Source organism: Manis javanica, chromosome 5 (assembly GCF_040802235.1).
Source record: "Manis javanica isolate MJ-LG chromosome 5, MJ_LKY, whole genome shotgun sequence".
Classification (NCBI taxonomy): Eukaryota; Metazoa; Chordata; class Mammalia; order Pholidota; family Manidae; genus Manis; species Manis javanica.
This window is the reverse complement of record NC_133160.1, coordinates 137,312,104-137,335,111: the sequence shown is the minus strand read 5'-3', so window position 1 is coordinate 137,335,111 and position 23,008 is coordinate 137,312,104. Positions and strand designations below refer to the sequence as shown.

The 23,008-nt window shown below is 33.7% G+C and overlaps 1 protein-coding gene and 1 long non-coding RNA gene across 5 annotated transcripts in view; one reads left to right on the top strand and one right to left on the bottom strand.

Annotated features, from left to right (window-relative positions):
• Nucleotides 1-1,171: 1,171 nt before the first annotated feature.
• GNPDA2 (glucosamine-6-phosphate deaminase 2) lies at nt 1,172-22,940 on the bottom strand. 4 transcript variants are annotated; one of them, XM_037002980.2, is made up of 8 exons: nt 22,803-22,939; nt 19,718-19,877; nt 16,582-16,683; nt 15,879-16,061; nt 10,747-10,931; nt 9,204-9,378; nt 6,698-6,744; nt 2,131-4,196 (listed from the first exon to the last, which is right to left on the bottom strand). In XM_037002980.2, exons 2-8 carry the CDS (start codon nt 19,839-19,841, stop codon nt 4,137-4,139), a joined length of 876 nt encoding a protein of 291 aa, XP_036858875.1. In that variant the 5' UTR covers nt 19,842-19,877; nt 22,803-22,939; the 3' UTR covers nt 2,131-4,136. The 4 variants fall into 4 exon arrangements, with proteins under 4 accessions (XP_017530336.1, XP_036858876.1, XP_036858875.1 ...); XM_017674847.3 differs by lacking the exons at nt 2,131-4,196; nt 6,698-6,744 and adding an exon at nt 1,172-2,120 and having other exon boundaries at nt 22,803-22,935; XM_037002981.2 differs by lacking the exon at nt 19,718-19,877 and having other exon boundaries at nt 2,127-6,744; nt 22,803-22,884.
• The window catches only part of LOC108396150 (uncharacterized), a 180,941-nt gene continuing 180,818 nt past the window's right edge, over nt 22,886-23,008 (top strand). Inside the window, exon 1 of the long non-coding RNA XR_001852875.3 lies at nt 22,886-22,998. This is a non-coding gene — a long non-coding RNA (uncharacterized lncRNA). The remainder of the gene's footprint in view (nt 22,999-23,008) is intronic.

Genomic DNA, 23,008 nt, shown 5'->3' with positions numbered 1-23,008 from the left:
ACCAGCCTCTTGCCTGTTGTTGCTCTTTCAGGATTAGTTACACCAACTATATATTCTAATTGTATACAGCTTTAGGAGGAAACCTCTGTCTCTTCTCTCATGCCGCCATCTTTAATCCCAATGTGTGGGTATTTACTTTTAAATTACATATCATTAGCCTGTAATTTAGTCTTAGTTATATAATCAGCTCAGGTATCTTCCCTGTCCTTTCTTGCTCTAGTAGAACAGATTAAATATAGGAATTCACTTATGCAACCTATGCAATAATTGAAGTACAGGTTCTATTACCATCCCATTTTATAGGAGAAGTAGCTCAGGCTTATGCATTGTCCAATACCACAGTTATTGACGGAGCTGGGATTCAAATAGTAGTTTCTTTCTCCAAAACCCAATTTGTAGTTACCATGCTTTATTGCCTGTGTGGAAATATGTTCTGTAGGCTTCTTAGTTCTTTGTTTAACAGCAGCTAGCTCCTGACTTAGGGAGCTAATGTGGCCCGAAAGCAGGTTGCTGAGGAGCTTGAGTACATGGACCTAAACTAGCCTCCTAATATGAAGGGAAATGATTGACATGAATAAATCTTTTGGACTATTTCAGCTGGCACATTTTAAGTGCAGAAATAATGAACTGTGCACTAAAATATATTTTTAGCTTTTTGAGCATGATACTTTATGACTCTAAGGTTGTTTGGGTAGTCTGTGGGAACCTATACTTTTACTACAAGGTTTTTGACTGGAAAATGATTCTGATTCACTTGTCATTTAATAACCACTTATAATACTTAAGGCTGTTATAACTTCATTATCTGCAAATAAAATGGTGTATTTTGTCCTAATGTATTTTTTAATTTATTAGCTGTTTAAATATTTTAAGAAACTTAATTTTAAATGCATTTCAGTCACACAGGCATTTAAGCAGATCTATAAAGTGATGCTCCTTCTGGATAGGTTCGTAAGATGCAAAGGAAAAGAGAACATTTTTTATTCCCCAAGGAGCAAGACTAAGTAAGAAGTTAGAGTCATTGTCTTTTAAGTTACATCTAACTGCATGATGGCAACAAAAAGTAAATGCAAGCTCACAGCTACTATTAATTGTTGGAATATCTCAGATGCATGTATTCAATTTCATTCATGGAAATAAAGTTTAGGTAACATTTATTATAAGCTTTGAGTTAAGAATAGAAAATATATTTTTATTTGAAATTTAATGATGCAAGTTGTTATGGCAATCTAAAAGTTTACAGTCATTCATTTAATATATACTTGATATTATCATTTTAGACATATAATAAAGCCCGTCATTTATGAAGTTTTAACAAATACCAGGAAAAGTTTCTTCGTAAGAATTTCCTTAGGTGTGTTGCTAGGTATAAAGCTTGTAACTGCCAAAATACTTACATTAAAAGCATAAAACCAAGTCATTAAATAAAAAATAAAAGCACATTTGTAAAAAAGTGCCATGGATGATGGTGCACAAAAATCATGCACCTATACATACTTTCCAAAAGGACATAAAGTGTACTTTTAGGCACTGTCGTCTCTTCAAATTTTCTGTACTAACATTATCAACTTTTGACATCCAGATGCAACTGCAGGAAGATGACTAAGGCAACCACGTGCAGAAATTTGTGCATGATGCACAGAAAATATAAAACTGCATTCCAAAAGAAAAGGTTTACAGTGAGAGTTTTGATTTCCAAAAGGCTAGGGAGTGTCTTCATGTGATTAAAAATAAAATCTAAGAATGCCATTGAGTCATATGAATGGTACTTGGTAAACAGAATCTTCATCTATAAATTTTTAATCAGACATATTTCTGTTGTTTATGGAGTGGCTGTGTGGCTTCTGTACTAAACAGCTGATTGTGAGAGCCAACTACTTCTCCTAAACCTTAGTACAAAGTGGACATGTTCTAAATATGGAATGTTTAACATGTACATATTGGACTTCAGAAATGGCAATCTTCATAAATTCCCCATGTTTTATCATATTGCATAGCAGAAAATTCATGTATTAAAAAAATTCTGTTCATTCAAGCAGTATTTTGCTCCAATCTCCTTCAGTTTCCTTCTTTCATACTGTATAGTGGATCCACAAGTTTATTGTGCACATGCATTAAACCTTAAAGAAAAAAAAAACAGTTCTAGTTGTATTTTTAATTTTGAACTATGTGTCATTTACTTTAGAAAACAAGATTTTATAAATGTTTCCATATGATACAAAAGTTAACCACTGAAAAATGGAAATAGAAATGTTTCACAATGTTAAACTGCCTAGCAGATATCAAACTTACAATTATCTATGAACCTATAGATGTAGAACGGTGTATAGGTTCCCTGGATATCAACAGATGTAGGGGCAGTTCTTGTCTTCAGAGCTTCAATATGACAATAATAAATTTGAATACTGACTTGTTTAAAACATTTTAATTATATCTAAAAGTCTGTTGAGTTTGGAACCTCTGTCAGTTTCTCTACAAAACTCCCAAGAGGCTCAGAACTGCTATTACACTAAGATAGCTTTTCAATATATTACTGTATCCTTTCTCCTGGCAAATTATTTTTCGTTATTTTGACGTGTATTTATAGTAGGGATGATTACAAGCACACTTGGGGAGGTTAACAAAAACAATGCAGAAAATAACATTAAATATTAATTTCCAAGTAGCTTTAAGTTTTATCTTAGAATCGGTTGCTTATAAATTGTTCTTACTTATTAAAACTTTTTGGGAAATACCTTCCAGTTACTCATAGTATCATATCTAGGGAACAAAGATAGTTCCAGTTAATGAACTGAATTTATATTTTGAAGGTTAAAAGAAATCAGGTAAATTTTACAGTTTGATAAGAACATGGTGGCTGGGAAAAAGACTCAGTAAGTATGGTTACTGGACTGGGGAGACAGGGTACTTGTTACCTAAGCAAATGTTCATTGTTAGAAAGTCTGCAAAAGTCTCTGAATTCCAGACTGTGAGGAAGACCCGCTTTTTGAGAGATAAGTAAAGAAAGGAACATAACAAGTACTACCTTGTTCATATAGTAGAAAAACCAAAGTGAACACTTTTTAATAAGAGGGAAAAGAGAAACATTGACTAGTACAAATGAAAGTGATAATTTAACTTCAATAGCCTATCTCTGTAATTGGCACCTCAAACTTAAGGTTTAGACCCATTTTTTCCCTTCCCAACCATTTTCATTGAAAATCTTAGTTTACAGTGTTACTAACTTCAATAAGCTGCTAAAGCCAGACATATTAAATTCCTTGTTTTTCCTGTTTTAATTAAGCAGCAAGAGCAGGTGGCTCTAGCTTCAAAGTACTCCCAAACTAGACAGTTCATCAAATACACAGCTACCACACTAGTCAAAGCCACTATCACTCTACCTACCTCCAACACCATACTTTCATTCATTTCTCCTGTCCCATAATACAGTCTTTGTACAGCAGGCATGCTCAATCTTTTCAAAAACAAACTGGATTATACCATTTCCCTACTTAAATTCTCCAATTGTTTTGGGCACTTAGAAAATAACATAATTTTATCCTATTGTCTTTGTCCTTCTGACCTCATGTCCTCTAACTTCCCCCCATCTGAGTCAGCCCTCCGTTTGCTGCTGTTACTTGAGTAAGGCTAAAGCATGGTTCCAGTGCAGGCTCTTTCTGCTTGCTGTTCCATTCAGCCTGGAGTGCTCTTCTCATTGTGCAAAGCATGCCTGCTTTTTGTTTGTTAGGTCTCAGTCAAATGTCACATTAAAATGAACTACTATTTCTTTAGAGCAGTTTTCACTCTTAGAAAATATGTTTTTCTACCATGTTTCTAACTAGAAATAAGGTCCAGGAACTTATCTCCATTGCTCTTACAGTCAGTCTTTATCCTGAATCTATAAAGGTCACGGCACACAGTGGAAGCTCAATAAACATTTATTGTAAAAAGTATATGAAGGTTCACTGAGATGGTGGTATCCAAAAGCCTTTTTTTGAAATTTGAAATGAACCTAGAACATATGGATAAAAAGGAGGCAGTAGAAAAGAAAAGGATGGAGACAGTCTGTCATCCAAGGTCCTTAAGTTAGGACAGAAGAGGATCAAGGATTGACAGAATGGTTAGACCTGGAAGGAAAAGGAGGCTTGAGGATTAGGCTAAGCTTGGAATCTTGGAGGTAGGATTGTGGAGGGACAGCAGTTAAGCCTTCCATGCAGCTGGAGGGAAAGAAGGGTCAAAGGTTAATATGAATAATGGAAAAGTTTGAAAACAAAAATTGCAGCAGTAACTAATCCAAGAAATGACAGGATTTTTGCATAAAAAGTACCAAACTAAGTATAAAGGAACCTGATTGATTCTACCTCCACCACAGGTACATAGTAGCTACTTAGCTATATATTTATAAAATAGAGTAATCTCAGCTCAAAAATTCAAAACAAAGTAATACACTCAACATACTCCTTAAGTTTTATAATGATGTTTCTATGTCTTAGATAATGTAATGTCTAATAGACAGTTTCTATAGTGATGGTTCCTACAAAGTTATACAACACTCCCTCCATGTTTACCAGTGTTTTAAAGACAAAATACCTGTGAAAAAAATCCGTGAGTATGTGGATGAACTAACAAATCACTAACTGTTTTATGCAAAGTTATCCACAAGGTTGGATTTGAAATAAGCTGACTCATTGACATTTGTTCTTTGCCCAAAAAACACTAATATGTAAGAATATTTTCCTCAGGACTAATAAATCCCCCTGCCCCATATCATTTTGGTGCCATAAAAGCTGTTGCAAATTAATTTCACACCCTTATAAGGAAGAAACTCGCCAAATCCAGGAGTTCTGAGGGAAGCCAGGGCAGAATTAATCCACAGGGATTCTGTCATTGAACATTCTTTGTATTAGGCTAGTTTTAAACTACACTAGCCCTTCTGCTCTTTGCCTACATTCTAATGTTGGGGTTTTCGAAGTTAAAAAAAAAATCCAAGGTACCATCATTACTAAAAAAAGTTAAATTCCCCATATGTAAACGTAATGGCATTAAATTTAGGATGCAGGAAAAAGGGAAGCAAGCAATACTGAATCTTTTCTGACTCCTAGACTGATACCATTAGAAGTTTTCTTACCTGGTAGAAATCAAGTATAGCAACAATTCTTAACTAGGGGAGTCCAGCACATGAGAGAGCTAGAGAAGGTTCAAGGAGCCTTCAAATCTCCCAAATTAACATGCAAACATGTATGCACACAACTATAAGTATGTGTGCTTTTTCTGAGGACAGTCTGTTCACCAGATTCTCAAAATGATACAAGACCCAAAAAAACTTAAGAGCCACTGACTTATGAGAACTGGTTTTGCCTTTTTTGCTCTTAATCTTTACATTTCCCTTTTGTTTGTAAAGTATGATCTAACTCCATTCTATCAGTCTACTTTGTTCTCTATTCTATTAACAGAAACTCTTCCTGGTACTGTGTTAATTCATCCTCACATTTGTGCTGTTACATCAATCACTGCAAATCTAAATGCAACCCATCTCCTGGGGCTTTCAATCTCATCAGCTGTTTTCTTCAACTACTATTTAACTATAAATGTCTCCCTTACCCTTTGGACTTCATAGTCTGACTTCCATTAACTTAGTGCTTAAATTGAAATGGTATCAATCTCATGTTTTTCATATACCTACCTGCTCAACCATCCACAATTTATCAAGTGCCTCCAATGTATGAGGCACACTTCTAGATGCTGAAGTAATACAGTGAACAAAACTGAAGTCCCTACCATCACAGATATTTTATTTTTAATGTAATATACTTTATGAAGAATGTCACCACTTTTAGGCAGGGGAACTTCTCATACTTTTGACTAACAGCATGTGAAACCATGTATTGAAGTCACTTTTAAGTCTTTTTTCTTGGTTGATGACAAAACTAGAAAATGTAATTTACATTTACCAAAAAGATACATTAAAGGGTAATTTTTTTTAGAGCACAAAAGAAATAACTGCTAATGAAAAAGATTTACCAGATATCTCCAAAGAGAACCAGTCCTATTGAAAATAGGATTTAACTGGAAAGTTTAATCCATTTTTCAACCACGAGTATGTAAAGAGAAGTAAAATGGAGACTGGAGAGACCCAGGAGGAGAGGACAACAAAGACTGGTAGTTTCAGCCATGTGGTTTAGAAGATGCATGTTTCCTAGAGGACCAGCTTTCAGACAATCATTCTAGTTGATACAATTCATCTGTCATTTGCTTACAACTTTGTTCATGGATAAATACATTAGAGTTTTAAAACACACAATTTAGAAACATTCAAAATTCAACTCCTTCTATAATTTTTTAACAATATGTTAACTATAACTATAAGGTAAAGCTACTTCCAAACTAGAAATTTTGAAAATTTTGCTTTTTGGATAACAATTCAAGAATTTACTATGACTTAATGTAAAAACTAACAACTTTCTGCACAAAAATTGGATATAAAAATAATTGGTACTTAAAAGCAGAAATAAGTGAGTTATTCTAGTAAGTGCTGAATATTAAATATGAAAGTTAAAATGTACAGACTTACCGACATGTTGCCAGAAGAAAAGTTAAATGTCATAAATGCCATTGGTTCTAAATATCAACTTTACAGTTTTGGCTCAATGTGAACTAATTAAACCTCTGTCGAGCTCTTGGGGTAGGGTGTAAAAAGGATCAAACAAAAAATGCTCACCATGGTGATGATGTCTTGAAAGTAATACCTCAATGACATAAAACAAGCTTTATTTTAAAAAGCAAAAACAAAAGAATAAAACATATTAAAGTATGTTCCTGTGATTTACTTCTACCTTTCAAGAGGCATATACTCAAATAAACTTCCTGTTACTAGTAATTTTTAAATTGTTTTAAATGTAGTTAACCTAGATTTTCATCAGGAGCTAAATAATTCGAACATATTGATATTCCAGTTGGTACTTTTTAGTGAAGGCAGAAGAAAGGGTAATGATGTGAACAGAATTTGAAGAATTACAGATGATGACTATAGGATTCATATCCTCCAGTACATCTTGAAGTATTACAACAACTCAGTGAGGACATGGAAAATAGTAAAACTATATTTATGATATGTATAAATTCATTTATTATTCAATTATTCTACCCTAAATCAAAATACCTTACTGTAAAATGCAGTCTGTATATAACTCAGAACAATACTTCAATTCCATTTTTTTTTCATATTGAAGGAGGCATCCAGACTGAAGCTGACATCCTGAACCTCTTCAGAAATGTACACAGATCCAAAATGGAAAATACACTGTCCTCAATAAGGCAATGCAGCAATTCTCTCATCAATAGTCTATACTTCACAGTGTTTCAGAAGAGCTCAGAATCTGGATATCTGAACTAAAATAACTAAATACATAAAATTATCTAAGTCCTTTGTTATAAATTATCTTTAACATATATCTAAGCCTTTTTGGAAGCAATTATTATGATATAAAAGAATATGATTTAGATCATATCGTAGCAAGGAGTTTACTCCTCTTCCGCGAGGCAGTATAACAGAGTGCAGAAACGCCCAGACTCCACAGATAAGCATGGTTTCACTTACGAGCTCTGCCTGCGTATGAGCTGTGACTGGTTAAGTGACTTAACATTTCTATTAAGGCTGTTAACTCATCTGTAGATGGGATTATAAGAATGCACACTTCACAGAACTGTCAGAATTAAGTAAACCCATAAGTATAGTATGTTTAGAAGAGCACCTGGTCCTACAGATTTGGCTAATACTAGTAATTTAACTGATAAACGTACACAAGACTGGAAATACTCTTAAGTATTAACAATAATGATACGTTTAAGTAACTGATACATCCATTTGACTATTACAAAGATATTTTAAATGATTTAGAAGAATAGTTATACATAAAAATACAACATTTGTATAAGTGCAAATACAAATGTATACACATGGTCAAAATTTTGTTTTCATTAGACTTTTTCACTGTCAAACTTCAATCAGTGTGTCACCTTCAAGAATTCTGCCATATTCACACATACGAACTATGAGTTATTGGTCTCTTTTAAACTAACTTATAATTCCCAAATTTATATATTTTATGAATATGAGATGCTAAAGACTGTAAGACACACCATTATGAACCACTAAGAAAAAATGCTACCAGAGAAGCTACGGTATGACACCAGTTTTAAACACACCCCAATTTTAGACAAGATAAATGTGAAAAAAGATGTCTTAGAGGCAATAAAATATAACTTCTTTAACCTTGATAATATTCATGAATTACAGGTTTGACTGGTAACCAGTATATTTTTTTAGTACATGTGAAATAAACACCTAGTTACTAGAGGAAAAAGACTGCAAATATATATTCATGTATTAACAGTACTATACATACTACACACTTTGTGAATTACCTTGTGTATGACCAATTACATGTTTTCTTATCAGCATCAATACAGGTTTCTTACAAAAAGCACCTATTTCATATAGCTTATTTACATGTGTGTGTATGTGGAGTTGACTCTTAAGCAGGGAAAGGGTTCTAAAGTGAAATGTTAAATGTTAAACATACTAAAAATGTTACTTGAAAATCTCTTAAATTACCCATTATATCAAGCATATGTAGTTTTACATATACAACCTAGTACAGTGAGGATTAGGAATTACTGAACTAGTCTTCAGGAAGAAGCAAAAGGAAATACATATACAGAAATCTGGATAATCAAACTCTTGCTTACCTGCTGAGTTTATTCATTATTTTGAAATTTAGCCATTATAACTTTAATATGTGGTAACTGAAATTGTGAAAATTAAATGTGATAATGAGTGACCCATCTTACCTGTTGATTAGGCTCTAAACATGACTTGGGGAAGTGGGAGGACAGGTAAACAATGAAAAGAAAATGAAAAAAGACATTTCTTTTTTTGGTTATTTAATCTTATATATATATAATATGAAAGTAAAATATTAAATTTTGGATTTCAAGAAAAATCTTGTTTACTGAAAATATAAACTGAAGAGATTATTTTCATGGAAAAAGTAGGAAACTACAAAGAAAGCTATTATCTGAGGTGAGACGTTTCAATTCCTTGAAAGAACTGGCTTCTGTGTCTACACAACGCCAGTTTTCAAAAGGCCACAGTGCAGGATGTAACTCCACAGTCATATTAAGTTTTAATTGTCACAGAGTACTTTTGAAATTTCAATGCTCACCTTTAAAGTATTTCACAGTTTTAACTCTTAATTCTAAAGTAGCATCTTCATCACACACAAAAATCGTTCGGGGATGCTGCTGGAAAGCCGAAACAGTCCACATATGATTCACTCCTTCTTCTATTGCCTTGTAGAGAGCAAATGCCTTGTGTGCACCTGTTATGAGGATCATTACCTGAAATATGAACATTATTTTAAATTAAGTCTTAAAACATGTTCCAAATGACTAAGAAGCTCTATTTAGAATCTGTTTTTGCAAAACAGAACTTTTGTTTTTCTTCATTCTCTCAGGTCTCTTGTGCACATCAGTATTTAATGTGTTTATGATTATAGGCATAATGGTATATTAAGTAATACTCCATAACAAGATGCTATTTTACTTTGTTAAACCAGAACAAGAGATGTACTTTGTGCTTGCCTGTTACTACCTTAAAGGATAGAAATAAATACCTTGTACTGTGAAAGCATATGGAGATGTTAATTTTTTATCTTACCCTCAGAAGAATACTGGTGCTGAAGTCTTTTTTTCTGCTAAGAAAATTTGTTGGAACAACTGACCAAAAGATAAGAAATCAGTATTTGAATAATTCCCTGTTTTCATTCTAAGAGTTAGCATAAGAGTTATAATATAACTTAAATCTTGTTAAATATAAGAATCTATATGCACAACTTTTAGTTTCATATTTTATAAATAAGATTGCCAAAAAGTCCTTTTTTTCAACTTATTTACTATAAAATTCCAATCCTTGAAAAGTTTTTCTTTATATACTGATTATTTTTAGATGAAAACCTCCATTTTGAATGACAGTTCTATTTTTATGTTCAAGCACAGATAGATATATTTACATCAAGATCAGTTACTTATTCATCATACCTTGTCTGTACTCTTTCCTTGGAACCTGTCCCATCCTGTTGCCAAAAAGGAATGGAGTTTCAGATTTCTATATAGTTTAACCACTTAGAATCATAAGTGGACTATAATTTGTTCTGTTACTCTCAGGGAAGGAAATGATAGCCCAATGAAAAGTTTAAAAATTAGGTAGAGAGCGCTGTTCAGATCTCTTGCCTTCTTAAATATACCAAATTTAGAACAGATGCAGACCTAGTTTTTTGTCTGCTGGTAATCAACTGGGCTGTCTTCTTACAGTTAAGAAGTAGTTTATACCAAAGTATTCTCAGGCTCCGAAAATAGTTAAATGTTAACTAGCATTGCATTTTTATCTCAAGAGTCCTTTCACAAAACTATTTAACATAAAAGAGACCCATGATCAGTAAGATTTTAGGTCCTCAAACTGTAAAGGAGGAATAGACAAGTGAAGCAATAGCCCAGAAAGGGTGATGACCAATTCTTAGTACATATCTCCAAAAGACTAAATTTAGTTGAATTCTAAACACGGCAGAGAGACTGACAGATGTTAGTGAAATCGAGATAACAATTTATATTGCAAATAGGATATAAGCAAAATATCACTTATTCAATGCCATAATTCCTCCAAATCTACAGACATCCAAGGGAAAACATCACATAATATTTAATTCTTACTTCTCTTGCATCCATCACTGTCCCCACACCAACTGTTAAAGCCATAGTTGGCACTTTTGATAAATCTCCATCAAAATATTTAGCATTTGCCAAAATGGTGTCCATTGCTAGAGTCTTTAATCTTGTCCTTGATACTAAACTGGATCCTGGCTCGTTGAAAGCGATATGACCATCTGGACCAATGCCTTTCAAAAGAAATACACATAGACACACATATACACAAAAAGTAAAGTTTCTCAAAATAAGGTTTCTCACATAAAGTAGGGCTTCTCAAAGCTCAATGCATTTTTAAGAGCAAAAAAAAGAGTCATAAACATACCTAGTTTTACTGGATAGCTGAATTTCTAATGCTGCATTAAAATATCTGTTCCTGTATTTAATTCAACCAAGTACTTCAGTGTTTTCCCTATGCTTAGCACTGAGCTAGCACAATTTTAATAGTAGTAAAATTAATTATCACCTTATACTAGTATAACACTATATGGTTTATAAGCAAGAATTGCATGAAACAATACTTAGGCTTTCTAGGAGCTATACAAAGCTACTTTCAATTATTCCACTTCATTAACAAAACATACAAAAGGGGAATGATGCACGTGACCTACTACATTGATTTCATGACCTAATAATAAATAATAACCAGTTTGAAAACACTGCTTTAAGGAAACCTACTACCAGTTCTAATAGTCTAGATTGCCTCTAAATTATTGACAACAATATGACATTCCTTATTTGAAGGAAATTGGAGGCAAATCTTATTAAAAATCAAGAATCTTTCCATGGTATAAATAAATCAAGTTTTATATACATGTACCATATTATCTAGTCAGATTTCTGCCACCTGAATCAAAAAATAAACTGACAAGTTTTCTTGAGTCAAAATATTTTTGCATTTATATTCTGCATATTTACTATAATGATAGATATGTGCATTTTATAACCTCTTAACATACAATTCCAAGGAATTTTCCCTAGACTACAACAAAGTAAAATATGACAAAAAATAACCTGGTTTTGAAGGAAGAAAGAAGTAATGAAAATCTTTGGAAGCAGATATAAACCAGCAAACAACAACCTAGGAATTTTAATAAAACCAGACCTATATATGGTCAGTATATATATATGGTTTCTACTAGTAAATTTGTATCTGCTTGTAAATATAAGTTTTAAATTATAAACAGATTGAATTTCAAAATTTAAATTTAAACGATAAAATGTAAAATATAAATTTAATCTCTAGATTTGAGAACTTCTGTTTCTCCTAGGTATACATTTGCACAAATGTTTATATGCATATTTCTCTATGTGAGTATAAAGAAGAAAGGAATGAGACAAATAAAAGTTCCAGAAAAAATTGAAAGTCCTCAAAGATCAACACTAGAGATCTCACTGGGGATTTGAGTCATACAAAGGCATACAGCAGAGCAAAAATTACCAGCAATGGTTCATTATGGAGAAGGTCAATACAGTCTCTTAATGACCATGAGTAACTATCAAAAGTTGAGCTTCCTGATAGAAAATTATATTGAAAAAGTGTTTAGAATGTTTTAAAAACCTTTATAAAATTTTATTAAAAACAATGAAATCTAAAAACCACAGCTAACCATTTATATAGTCTTTATGTCTATACTAAGATATTGGCACCTTTATGAAACATTTCTAAAACCTCCGAGTCTTGATTACATGTGTTTCCTGTATTCTTACAATTCTGTAGGGTAGTATGTAAATTACATGAAGTGAAGACTTTATCTTCTTCATTACTGTATCCTTACCACTTAGAACAACACATCACCCACAGAAGGCCCTCAATAAATAATGGATGAATAGATGAATGGACAGTGGCTCTTCCTTGGTACGCTCAGTATGGTTTCTCCCTCCTTCATCTACCCTACCTTGCTCCTCTCACAACAGGTCCAGAACAATCAGTGCTCTTAATTCTGTTAGGCAGAAATGACTGTGGTCTAGGGACAATTACCTGTCCCGAGCTGAGACTTGTGAAGGCAAGCAGAAAAAAAAGAACGCATTTAGATCTGAGGCATTTGCTAACAGCTCTGCAAGAGAGGGTAGATGTTCTGCACTGGAGATCTGAGGCTCCCTGGTTTGTGTTCTTCCAAAGACGTGGTTGCTTCAACTCTCTATCAATTCTGTGTGTTACCCAAGAATCATTCTCATTAATTCACTTTGGTCCTATTAGTAGATTACTGTTGCTTGCAAACCAAATAATCTAATCATGGCACCAAAGAAGAGAGTTAAAATTCTCACCACCATCTTATTTTTACTTTTAAAAATAAAGTATTGGAAAATAATTTAAAATCAGTAATGCCTTTAGAATCTCATCTAAAATTCCATGTTTGTGTATTTTATTGCTGGGAGTGTGTCAGGGAGTCAACACATTTGTCAGCAGAGGAAGAAGGAGAACTCTGTGGAGGGTGTACATTCCCTTCTTCCTTGTTTCCGCTAAGGGAAGGGAACTCCCCTTCCATTTCCCAGGAGTGAACAATGGTGGATTAATGGCCTTGAGCCCTTCTTGTCCAGTTGTTTCCAATTCAGAGAGAAGGAGTAGGAAACCCCATTTCTGGCCTCAAATCCAACCTGAAATCTCTAATCCAACTTTACCTTTAATAAAGCTGACACTTTGATCCCATTTGGCTCAGTTCTTAGTGTTTTTATTAACTAACAAACCCTGGAACAATAGAAGGGTAAGTGGTAATAAGGTCCAGACACCAAGGCTCATCTTGAAAGTCAAATTACAACAAACCTAGATCAACAAAGGCAAAGAATCAAGAGATTCTAAGTATACTTCTAATGACACGGTATCCCAAATAGGAAAAATTCTAAGAAAATGCAATAAGCAAGCCCTTCTCTTCCTGTTTACAAGTAATTATGTCCTTTGGATGGTAAATACAAAATGTTATACTCAGGATCATCACATGACTACAGTGAAGATGTTAATGGAAGAGGAAAGGAAATCCTCTTAACTATTATTGCAGGGGGAGAAAAACTACAGGAAGCTTAAGACAAAAACTGGTTAAAAAACAAAATTCTTTTTAGTAGTAAGTTAGTAATAAAAAGTAATTATAAATTTATGCTCCATGTGTTTCAGAGGGAGAACTAAGGGGGCTTCTAGTATGGAAATACACCAAACAAAGACCCTTAGCTAAAAAGAAGTGAGAAATGACTTAAAGCTATGGGGAAAGAAAAAAGTTCTGCTGAAATCTTTGATAAGGAAGATTCAGCCTTAAACATCACATTAAGCTATAAATGCTTTCTGAAAAGCAGGCAAAGGACAAAATGGAGTAGAAGAGTTCTTATTGGTCTTCCCATCCCAGGTAAATTCTATTTCCTGGCAATGAGTCCACAAGGGATTTCTCACATGGACCCAAATGTAAGCCCAATAAGTTAACAAGAAAAAAGTTCTTAATGAAGAAGAAAAGATACTTTTCATGGAGCCATTTTTAACAATGATCCTTTTAATAATTACCAGGCTTTTTTGTTTAATGGTTATTGAGTGAAAATATTTCTTGATATACTCAGATAGACAGCTTCGGTATATTACAGCAATTCTACTTCATTTTGTCATAGACTTAAGAAAATCTAAAGAATGTGTGTGTGGTAGTATGCACTGCCTTGGCCCTTGATGGTGGCATGTATACATGGTAATTCTCTCAGACTTGAGACAAAACTGGAACGCAAATATTTTCCAGGAGTACTGAAGGAATACTAGTGTATTTTACTTAAAACATAGATAACTTTTTATTTTGAAAACAAAATAGTCTAGCTTAGATTCTTACACAGATAAAAACCATCCCATCTACAGAAGGATGTAAAAAATATTGGTTCTGGTAGGCAGAGGGGAAAATTTCCTCAGAGAGAAAAAGTCAATCTTGCTGGATACCCTTAGAGGTAATTCAATGAAAAGGTAATTCAGTCCAAAAGCAGGAAATTCAATGAACTAAGGAACAAATATTTGAGCATTACAGTTTGGAGAGAAAGAGAAGATGAAGTAACATTTACCAAGTACATACCAACCACTGTGTATGGCATTTTATGCATGTTGTAACATGGTTAACCCTCACAAATTCTGGAATGGTTAACATTAATCCTGTTTTCCAAATGACTTAATTGCACTAAACTTCAATAAACTCTCCAAGGTCCTAGAGATAGATAGACAGTAGCCAAAATAGGGTGCAAACTTATGTCTGATTATAAAACCCAATTTCCTCAAGGGCAACCACCTCAACTATAAATTAATCTCAATACAACTGCATTGAAGATCTAATTCATGTAATTTTGAGCAGTCTTCTAATAAATTATTATATTCAGAGAACTTAATGTTAACTTAGAGTTTTAGTAAGTTTAGTTGAATATTAAAGTCTGGTAAAAAAAATTTTTGGTTTCAGTATAGTTGATGTTACACTCTTCTCAGTACTGAATTAGCTGTCCCAGTGGCTTCATACTGATGGCAGAAAACCATGTTGTCATTACAAATGAAAAAACTCTTCCTCTTGTTTTCAATGGTAGATTATACGCACACACAAATACACGTAAATGTGTATATATACATATGTATATATATAAATTTCAAATAGAATGTCAAACATTTACTCACTTTGGAGTTTATGAAGACAATTACACAGCTTAATTCAAATTAAATAAAAGCTGATGATAAAGTCTCACATCATAAATGATTTCTTAGTGAGAAGAAACAATTTAAGTATTAGTAGAGAAATGCTAAAATTCACCTGTCCCACATGCAAACTTTCAGAGATTTAACACTATAATTTGTTAAGAATGGTGGATTGGGATTCTAAAGAAATAGCAAAAAGATAAGAGTATCATTTAGGAAAAGAAACACATCGGTCATTTTGTAACATGTGGTACACTGTCAATTCTGAGAAGGAACTAAGATTTTAGCAGGTTTTTATGACCTATTTCTCAAGACATAACAACTCCAATTTTCAATATAAGATTATTTTTTGATGAAAGTAAAGTAAAACAGAAATCAGGAGAGAATAAATGGGTATTATAGACAGTTACGGGTGTTCTTTACACAGCACAATCATTAAGATTTTTAAAAATTTAAAGCACCTAATTCAAATACTAATAAATGATTGACAAAATGTTTTACATACCTCCAACAAAAAGATCAATTCCTCCAGCTTCTTTTATTTTCTTTTCAAATGCATCACATTCTGCTTGTAAATCTGCAGCATTCCCATCAAGGATATGAGCATTTTTAGGATCTATATCAATATGCTTAAAAAAGTTATTCCACATATAAGAATGGTAGCTTTCAGGATGATTTCTGGGAAGACCTAGGTATAAAATTAATACATAAAAATGTTAACTATTTCCAGAAATAAGGCTGAAGTTTACTTTTCTGATTAAGTTGTAAATTCTATATAAAATATATAATCTTTCTATACCATATTCAATTTAAGAGCAATTTTTGGTGACTTATAAGCTTACTATATGTGAGGCATTATGTTAACCACTTTAAATGTACATATTAATTTATACAACATATATGAAAACACTATTAGCATTCCAATTTTATAGATGACGGCTGTTATATGGCAGAGCCCAAGACAAATGAAGATCTTCTGATTTTTAGTCCCATATTCCTTCCATTATATCATGCTGTCTTCATAAAAATATAAATTTAAAAAAATATATAATCTCCCAATCACATCACAAGGCAGTATATTATCTTCTAAATATGTATTTTTATTATATTCAAAACATAAATTCAATATATTAATATTCTCAAAATATAGCCATTTTATTTTAAATATATAACATATCCAAATAATATATGCAAATGATATAGCTTACCTACATATTCATCCATATTAAAGGTCTTCACATATTTAAAAGAAAGGTCTCCATTCTTGTGGTACTCTATTAGTTTTCTGTAACATCCTAAAGGTGTACTCCCTGAAACAGATGAAGATTCCATTTTCTAACATAACTTGAAAATCTTTTAAAATAAAAAGCTTATACACCAACTTTATTCTCTTAATGCTATTCTATATTTCTAATTATTGGGCAAACAATTATTATTATTTTAAATATCCAATTAATAAATGTATATTTGAATTAGTGTCTTTGCAAGGTACCTTGTAATTTTAGAAAATTAGCTGAATAAACTTGGAAATCTGTTAATAAAAATTACAGTTTGGAAAATTAGTCTTTAGTTGTTGGATTATTTGGAATTAATGTTGTATATTCCAAGACTAGAAACTTCTAGAATGTACATTTGAATTGAAAAATAAAATCCTACCTTTTGAGAAAAATCATCATTATTTAGAGATGTTTTGTACATTAAATGACACAGAAACAGGTCAAGTGTTTTCCATTCAATGAAATCAAAAGGGAAACCAGGGCTAAATTTAAATACTGCCTCCACTTTCAAAATATACTGAAACTGGCAAGGATTGAGTGAGAAAATTTAGCCTTAGTTTTAACTAGAGCTCCTGTTTCTGATTTTGTGTTATATTCAGCATGTATCAGCTGAATTCTATAAAGTAAAATGACTTCCAGGCAATGTGATCTGGGCTTTGAGACCTGATTTAAGTTCTGATTTTATTGTTTTATAATTGTGATTCTTTTATATTTTATACAAATAAATCTGTTTAATAGTGCTTCATGAAATGGCACAACAAAGACAGATGAATTTAACCACTTGATGATGGCCTCCTTTTAACTAGAAATTGGAAGGCTAGATTGACTGCATTCTTACAATAACTGACCTAGCCCTCCCAATCCTGGTTGGAGGACTGATTCTTACTCTATCTACCATGACAAAACAAAACAAAATGCCTGCTCAATACACAAAATTTCTCCTTAAGTGGCAGAGAGACATATGACAAAACTAAACAGTCTCTGGCAGAAAAATTACAACGGAAATTCTAGAGTGGAAAATAGACTGCATCTTATTTGAGATTACAGAATAATAGAAATGGCTATAAATAATACCACATGGAGTCAGAGGTCAGAAGACTAATAGATTCTCTTAAAGTTAAGCATGCACACTATTTTAAATTGCAATTAATAATTTAAAATTTATGTGGTCAAATTTTGCAATTCCTCTCAAAGAATGATAGCCCACTAACATAAAATCTGGCTAAGAGATGGATAAATATGCTTTCTTCCTTTCTAGAAGCATGAACAAATCTCCAATGTCTGTCTTTCAGTGTCAAGAGAATTGTTATAGGACTCCCTCAATTTAAGGAAATAAGAAAAAAGTGAGAAGTCACATGGTGATGACAAAAAACACATTTATTTTCTACTTTAATCAAAGTAGCTGAAGGGAAAAACAATGAAAGACATAGTTCAGAGTGAAATGATTAAAGAAACTTCATTTTAATATTCGTTGTGCAAACACATTCATTTTCTACTTTAATCAAAGTGGCTGAAGGAAAAAACAATGAAAGACATAGTTCAGAGTGAAATGATTAAAGAAACTTCACTTTAATATTCGTTGTGCAACATTAATTTATTAACATAACTAATATTTAGCAAGTACTATGTCTGACTCAGATAAAATAAAGATTAAGGGTGTTTCTATCCTAGAAGAACTTAGAAGAAAGGAATAAACAAGTACAAAACAGCCATAACACAAAGAAAAACTTGGTGCCATTCACACCAAGTCCAAAAAAATAACCTATAAGCTGTCTGGAGAAGTATACTGAATCAAAGAAAAGGCTATATACTCTTGCTTCTTGGAGGAAGGATCAAAGAAGATGGCATTTCGACTGAGTTTTGAAGGGTGGAGTCTCAATAGTTAAGATGTGGTAAGTTGTAGTTGAGAACAGAAAAAGATAGGGAAGAAGGTAGCCAGTGGGGCTCACATATCAGAACTGTGGGTGCGGAGGGGACTTGGTGCTGGTGTACACAATTTTTAAAAAATCCATCTTTGCCATTCACACCAAGATCCACTGCCCTGGAGCATTAAAAAAGGTAAAATAACAGACAAAGAAAATCAATTTGGTGAGCTAATTAAAGAGTACCTTTCATGGAAGTTCCAAAAAAATAACAATCATAAACTTTACATAGTTGACATATGTGGGGGGAGAACCAAGAGAAGAAAATACTGTTTATATAGAACACACTTATAGGAACCTTAAATTTATAGTATTTATTGTACATATGGGACTTGGACAAACACTATCTTATTTGAGCCTCAAAACAACATTTTAAGCTGTTTTTATCCTTATCTTTCTTAAAAATAAGAAAACCAAGGATTAGAGGTGTAGAATAAATAAATTCCTTCCAGTAACGAAGAGAGTAGCAGTTCTGACTCAGGTCCAGTGCTCTTTCCTGTGCAAGTCCACAGTATAAAATAAAGTGCCATGAAATCAGTGAAAGTACTTGGTTATTTTTTCTTTTTTAAGAAAAAGTTTCACAGAGAACTAAATCCAGTAAAACACGTAATCAATGCTTATGTTTATTCTGTCACGAAGACATACCAGTCTTCAACTTTTCACTTACAATACCTCTGTAATAGAAAAAAAACACAGAAACAGTAAAAGGCTAGTAAGATAAGAGCATACGAGGTAGGTGAGGTGAAATTAAGAGGCAACAGTAAATACTTTAGGTACCTCTTAGTGATGATTAAGAAAGCTAAACTATTAATAAATTTTATGAATAGTGGAAGCAACATCTCTAAAAACAAAATACTTTAAAAATACTCTAAAAACAATTAAAAATAGATACAAAAAATAGCATTATCATCATTTAAGTTAGGACATTTCTTTTTGTATTTTGGAGTGGAAGGTAAGATAAAAGTTCAACACAAGAAGATAGTAATGAAATGTAGATACCAGATATATATACATTTCTGGCTTTATATACTTATATGGTCAATCAGTGATAAGGCAAGAAATAAATGTGAAACACTGTACTAAGGGAGACCCTTCAACCCTAAACCCTTGAATGTCAAAAAAGGGGGAAAAAAATAGTGTATTACCTGTTGGTAAACCCAATGTAAAGTATCTGTCCTCTCCGGGTTTGAACTGAATGATGCGATTACAGATGTATTTGGCTGCCCATTCACTAGCCAAGTCATAGTTATCAAGAATAACGAGCCTCATTATGTGATGTACAGCTTCCTGAACAAGAAGTCAAACCTGCGAAAGTTCCATTGTAAAGCACTTTAAGTAATTTACAGACACCTAAACAGAAGTGTGGTACACTGATGACTTTAAAAAGGACATTACTTAAGACATGCATGTATACAAACATAATTTATACTTTTAAAACAGTAGTAATAGCTGTTTTCTTTTGAACTGACCTCGAGTTCTTGGCAGCGGATTAAGTCATTTAAGTACATATATCAGTCCTTATAACAATCTTCTCAAGTACATGTAACTCATACATTTTGACTGAGGGCATACAGTTACTAAGTGACAAAGCCAGAATTCATATCAAGGCAAACTTACTATAAAGACACACCATACCATCTCTACAGGGATATTATATAAAGCAACACAAAACAAACCTAAAGGCACACAGAGAAGTACTCACTTCCTGATTGTAAAATAATGGTAGTAAATGGTACCTCAGCAACTTTGAGCTGCTAAATCCAGAACTCTCCCTATAAATAATGTAATAACCAAACCTCCTTTTTGTTAAATAATATATTTATAAAAATGATACCAGCACTTTTTAAAAACTCCATTTAATATAGAAAAGTACAAAGAAGTAAAAAAAAAAACCAGACCTAAATCCTACCATTCAGAAGTTATTCTCACTCTTACTAGGCATACAACATTCTAGATACATGTCTAGTGCACACATATAAATAGGATGCACAGAAATAATTTTTAACAATGGGCTCCCACTAGACATGCTATTTTTAATAAAGGCATAGCATTTAAGTATTCCTGTATTTAACAAAAGTAAAAGAAAACAAAGTGAACAAGGAAACTGCTGATTTCTGGGGGAAAAAATTCTTCACAATAAGCAGTTTTAGTTCCTAAAACAGTACTCTAAGTTAAGAGAAAATATACAGCTATTAAGAGATCAGTCATTTAAAACTATATGATTCCATTTTAGACAATGTGGACGAATCTAGTACCATAAAAGATGTTAAATTGCATTCTTATATTTCCTCACACCGTCCATTACTCTTAAGATGTTATTTTTATACTGTCAAGATTTACAACATTTATATTGTTCTATAACCATAATTCCCAGATTTTAATTCTTAATTTTCATATTTAATAATTTCCATTACCCATACCAACCCTTGTACAGATGGCTTTAGCAGTCCTGAGTTCCTTACCCACAGACTTTACATACAGTAAAAAGTCAAATTCTTGATATTAATGGTAGTGGTAGGTCTTATTACAATCAATATGTAGAACCTTATGAAGTCTTTAAAGAACAGTGATTTAAAATTCTTGCATAATAACAAATTATGATCACCTTGATCTAGAATTCTGGCACAGTAACAAGAGACAAATAGTTTTTACAGATAATAATTTACAAAGTAAGTCATAAATTCAGTCCACGAAATAGACTTGGCCTCCATTTATATTCATTAATAATCTAATCTTAGGAGCAATTTCAAAGTTATACCAAAGAATCAGAAACATTTCCTGTTAGGACCTTTAAGAGATACACTTCTAATAAGAGTATTTAGCAAACTGATTGTGATAGGCAGAAAAAAAGAAAAAAATGTAAGGCAAGGAGGAGGAAGGGAATTAGAATTTTCCAAGTGTCTTCTGTGTTCTGGGCTGCTACCCCTTTTCTCATTCAACACACTTGTGAGGGCCTATTAAGTGCTGAGCATTAGTAGCCTATGTAGACACAAGAGTGATTAAGATAAGGTTCTATTATTAAAGGGCTTAGTATCACTTAACAGTCTCCCTGGTAGAAATTATCCCCCTCACTTTTCAGGTATGGAAAACTACAACTCAGAATTTTACTACTGAAGTTATACTGCTATAAAGTGCTGGAAGGTCTATGGGACTGAAAGACTGCTCCAAATGTGCCTTGTAATAATCACTTAGGATGCTTGTTGAAAATACAGATTCCCAGGACCCTCTACCTGGACATAATGTTTCAAAAGATCTGAAATTGGGTCCAGCGGATCTGCACTTTTACAAATATGACAGGCGATACTTACAATCAGGTTAAATTTTGGGGGGAAAAAAAACACCGTATGATGTGATTCCATCACAAACAGGTTCAAGTGAGTCTCTCAGACTAGGAACAGGCATTTTTTTTTTAATTCTTCAGAAAGCTCCAAGTTAACTTCCAAAAGTCTTAAATAAGTCACTTCACCGAAAGTAAAGTGAAATGTTTCGCCACATTTATTCAGATTGAAACATTTTTGCCAATTTTTTTTGAATTCTCAGAGATCCAAACTACTGTGGCTATGGGCAATTCTCTGGCATTATGGACAGACAGCACTCAAAAAATGATACAGCACTACCCTTCCCTCATTTCCCCTGGCGCTGATTCACTCTGGGTGTAACCTGGAGACGGGCTGCAAAACACAAACCTCAGAACTTTAGGGTCGGGTGGGGACTTCTACACGACTTAGGTGACACAGCTAATCTAGAATCGACCCTAGAATCTGGATTTACAGAATCCCTACAGCACACTAGACTTGACTTGAAAAGGTCTCTGGGTGCAAGACAAGGCGCCTTATCCCAGGAGAGGCGGGAAGCGGCCAAGGCTGTGGTCCCTGCCGGCACAAGAGGGCTGCAAACCCACCTCAATTGGGCGGCTGCTAGGCCCAATTACTCCGCAAACTACACCGAATGCAAATGAGAATGACTGTTAACAATTTCTTAACAAGCGTCAGGAGAGAGCCTTCAGAGAGGAGGCGACAGAGAGGCGCCCTCCCAGAGGCCCAGTTCAGAGAGGACGCCCAGCAAGTTTTCAGGGAGGAAAGCCGGACGCCACGCGCCCCCCGCCTCCAGGCTGCAGGGATCACAACCCCCACCCCGGACCTGCACCCGGGTCTGGGCACAAAGTGCACCCGGCAAAAGCTAACGGCGTCCCCACACGATCCCTCTTCCGCACCCAAAGCCTGGACTCACCTGCTGACCCACTCGCTCTACAGACGCTGAAACTGCGGAATCAGCTCCCACCCAACAATCCCAGAACTACCCAACCAGCGTGCGGAGCGCGAAGCTCAAGGACCCGGATGCAAATAGAGGCGCAGAGATGACTGCAGCGCGACCTGCGGTGCTGCGCATGCGCGCGCCTGGCTCACTCGGGATGACCTACGCGCAGGTTCGTACGA